This window comes from Phanerochaete carnosa, assembly GCF_000300595.1.
Source record: "Phanerochaete carnosa HHB-10118-sp unplaced genomic scaffold PHACAscaffold_154, whole genome shotgun sequence".
In the NCBI taxonomy this organism is placed as follows: domain Eukaryota; kingdom Fungi; phylum Basidiomycota; class Agaricomycetes; order Polyporales; family Phanerochaetaceae; genus Phanerochaete; species Phanerochaete carnosa.
In genome coordinates, this window is record NW_006767781.1 from 1 (window position 1) to 2,776 (window position 2,776).

General features: G+C 55.5%; 3 protein-coding genes across 3 annotated transcripts; all 3 read left to right on the forward strand.

Annotated features, from left to right (window-relative positions):
- Positions 1 to 539: 539 nt before the first annotated feature.
- Positions 540 to 946, forward strand: PHACADRAFT_214573 (uncharacterized protein; the record flags this gene model as incomplete). Its single annotated transcript, XM_007402432.1, has 2 exons — positions 540 to 612; positions 667 to 946. 2 exons carry the CDS (start codon positions 540 to 542, stop codon positions 786 to 788), a joined length of 195 nt encoding a protein of 64 aa, XP_007402494.1. The 3' UTR covers positions 789 to 946.
- A 515-nt stretch (positions 947 to 1,461) lies between these two features.
- Positions 1,462 to 1,806, forward strand: PHACADRAFT_265960 (uncharacterized protein). Its single transcript, XM_007402433.1, has one exon. It carries the CDS (start codon positions 1,496 to 1,498, stop codon positions 1,733 to 1,735), a length of 240 nt encoding a protein of 79 aa, XP_007402495.1. The 5' UTR covers positions 1,462 to 1,495; the 3' UTR covers positions 1,736 to 1,806.
- A 74-nt stretch (positions 1,807 to 1,880) lies between these two features.
- On the forward strand, positions 1,881 to 2,072 carry PHACADRAFT_53771 (uncharacterized protein; the record flags this gene model as incomplete). The annotated part of the gene is made up of 1 exon (XM_007402434.1): positions 1,881 to 2,072. A coding segment is annotated over one exon (192 nt), but the record flags the coding sequence as incomplete, so codon positions are not given.
- Positions 2,073 to 2,776: the final 704 nt, after the last annotated feature.

The window sequence follows — 2,776 nt, forward strand, 5'->3', positions numbered from 1 at the left end:
TCTGAGGATATGCTCTAAAGCAGCTTTCTCAAGAATGAAGCTGTATAAGGACCGGTGCTGCGAGGCAGACAGCGACTGATGGTGGGCGTTGAGGAGCAGAAGTCGGGGTCTCGGCCGGCACTGAAAGCGCTGGAGACCCCGGACGCCACAAGGCCCAGGTTGGGCCCGCTTCCAGCCTCTTACATGAACTTCAGGCGGCACCGTCATTTCTACATAGCTTCTCTGGCTCTCATACTCTTGCCATCTTGCATGCTATGTACATGAGGTTCGACGTGTCTTTGCGGTGCGTTTCATTGCACACATCCGAGCGTCCTCATGCTCAATGTATATTTATACTGGCTCGTCTGGATACTGGCTCTTTCTCAGACAACCAGCGTGGCTCATCCGATCTCGAATCCTCCCTCAGTGTTGTATCTGGATCACGTAACTGTTATCTACCGCGATCTCGCTCTGGATACCTACCAAAGAGTACAGCCCGACATACCAAATCCGGTTCCCTGGTAAATCACCATGCCGCTTGTAAATTCTTTGAGGAGGACATGCATCTAACGTACATGCTCGTTGACACAAACAAGGGCACATGCGAGACATTTACGCGGAGAATTGCCGTAGGTGCAAGCAGCCAAGCCACGCGTCTGCAAAGTAAAGTGCTGACCAAATGCGCAGGCTTCAAGGCGGCCGTCGGCGATCTCAACTCCGCGGCGACGCGCCCGCGAGTGTCGCGCTCGTTCTTGTGTCGTCCGCGGCTCTTTGAGCTCGGGGACCACGTCTGGGCGCAGACGTACTAGTGCATCACGGCGCTCTGCGACGACCCCCTCGCACGGTAGGACGCGGTGTGCCTACCATTTCCCCGCGGTGAGGGCGGCGCGGGCTCCAGCGACCTTTTGAGGCATTAACCAGGTGGAGCTAGGCGCTATGGGACGCGCTATGTGACGCGCTAGGCAAGGTGTGTTGCACATTTTGCTGGTGCGGATTGCGCTGTCTCGGACTGACGCCCTCGGTCGAAGCGCTACGGGGCAGAGAGATTTAACGGCGGCAGGGCGACACGTGAGCTCGAAGTACGATCTGCGACTCTCTGCGCATTTGCGGTGAACCAACCGCACCTGACGCAGATGCAAGAGTAGCGAGCGAAGGGAAGACGAGCGAAGGGAAGACAGGCGGAGGACAGGCTATACGGTGAGTGACCTGCCGCTGTCAACTGCTCTTTTGTGTGATATATGCAAGACTAAATCGGCCATCGAGCGGCCATCGGGCTGTGTCAGAGCCTGTATTTCTGACTGGATGCGCAGGCGGAAGAGCTCAAGTATGAGCATATTCTCTACGATAAGTCTTTGACTATACCGGTGTGTATACGCGCAGAGGACTTTCGAACTATGTTTATCCCTTCGACACCAGCCGGGCTCCTTGCAGCCGAGCGGCTATGCCATGCATGCATGCATGCACCGTATGTCCACAGATTTCTTTGTTCCTCACGCAGCTCACGCAGCTCTGCTCCATGCAACGCTTCAACCTGATGGTGGCCCACCTGTCGTACGACCCGCGCCCGGAACAGATGCTGACGATCGAGCCGCACAACTTGTCCGTCCATTCCATTACTCGCACTAACAAGAAGGGCATCATCCCGATGTTTAATACGTCATCTAACCTGCGGCGGCGGGACGATGGATCAAACGAGGCGGACAGGTGGCCGATAACGATGAATGCCGCCGATTTGAACCCGCTGTATATACTCTAAGGCTTGAGCACTGGCATATTGGAAGGATTCGCACAGAAGATCGCTTCTGCCGCCGCCGACCAAGGTGCGTCGGCACATCAAATGGTCCATTTATGACTCATTCAATGTTCTCCTAAGCTTCACCACTTCGTTTGATATGCTCTAATCTGCAGCGGGGCATGCGCCCGCAGATGGTCCTGCAGTCGTTGTCACCGCCTCGTACGAAGGCCAGCCCGCCGATAATGCGGCGCACTGCGTCGAACAACTCTCCAACTTGATAGGCGAGCAGCTTTCGGAGGTATTCCAGGCCGTCTCTCGCTACGGCAGCCGCAACTGTATTCTACCGTATCAGCGTATTCGATGTTGCGCGATGCCTTTCTCGCCGAGCGCGGTGGCGACGTCGGTTTCGTATACTTCAAAGCGTTTGGGTGGGAGATGGTGCTACGGGGAGCGCTTTGTAAGGTCCGTGTCTCCTTGCTATGTGCCATAATGGCTTACTGTTGATCTCTCTGTCTGTAGCTGTACGAAATGATCAAGTCTGACGGAACGGGACCTCGGGACGGTGACAGTGCTCGATTGCAGAGATCTCATGTCACCAGTTGCACCGGCAGGCAACGTATAGGCACGTGGCGGACTCCCTTTCTCGCAAAGTGTGACACTGATGACACGTATTTCAGGGCTTAACCCTCCGGAGGGCGTGACATGCGAGACAACGATTATTTCGCCATGTGAGATCCCGATCTTGTCTCTACTCCGCGACTTGACTCACTGCCACGCTCTCTCCAGTTTATCTGTCGATACTACAGGGGGGGTTCACTGCGCGCGCTCGCTTTGACCTCCTAACTGAACAAGAGGCGCGCATACGATGGCACACCCTTGAGACGAAAACTGGCGCGTGAAAAGGTCAGTGTTTGTTCCGTTGATCCTACTACTCTTCTCTCTGACTGCCTGTGAATGTCTCGACGCTGCTCAGCGGTTACATGGGACTGTCCCGGCCGACGACCGTCCAGGACCGGCGTATCTTGGCATATCGTCACTTGGGGCCCCAAAGGAAAGACACTG

Coding starts and splice junctions, on each gene's coding strand:
- PHACADRAFT_265960 (XM_007402433.1), top strand. CDS start 1,496: ATGCAACGCTTCAACCTGATGGTGGCCCACCTGTCGTACGACCCGCGC.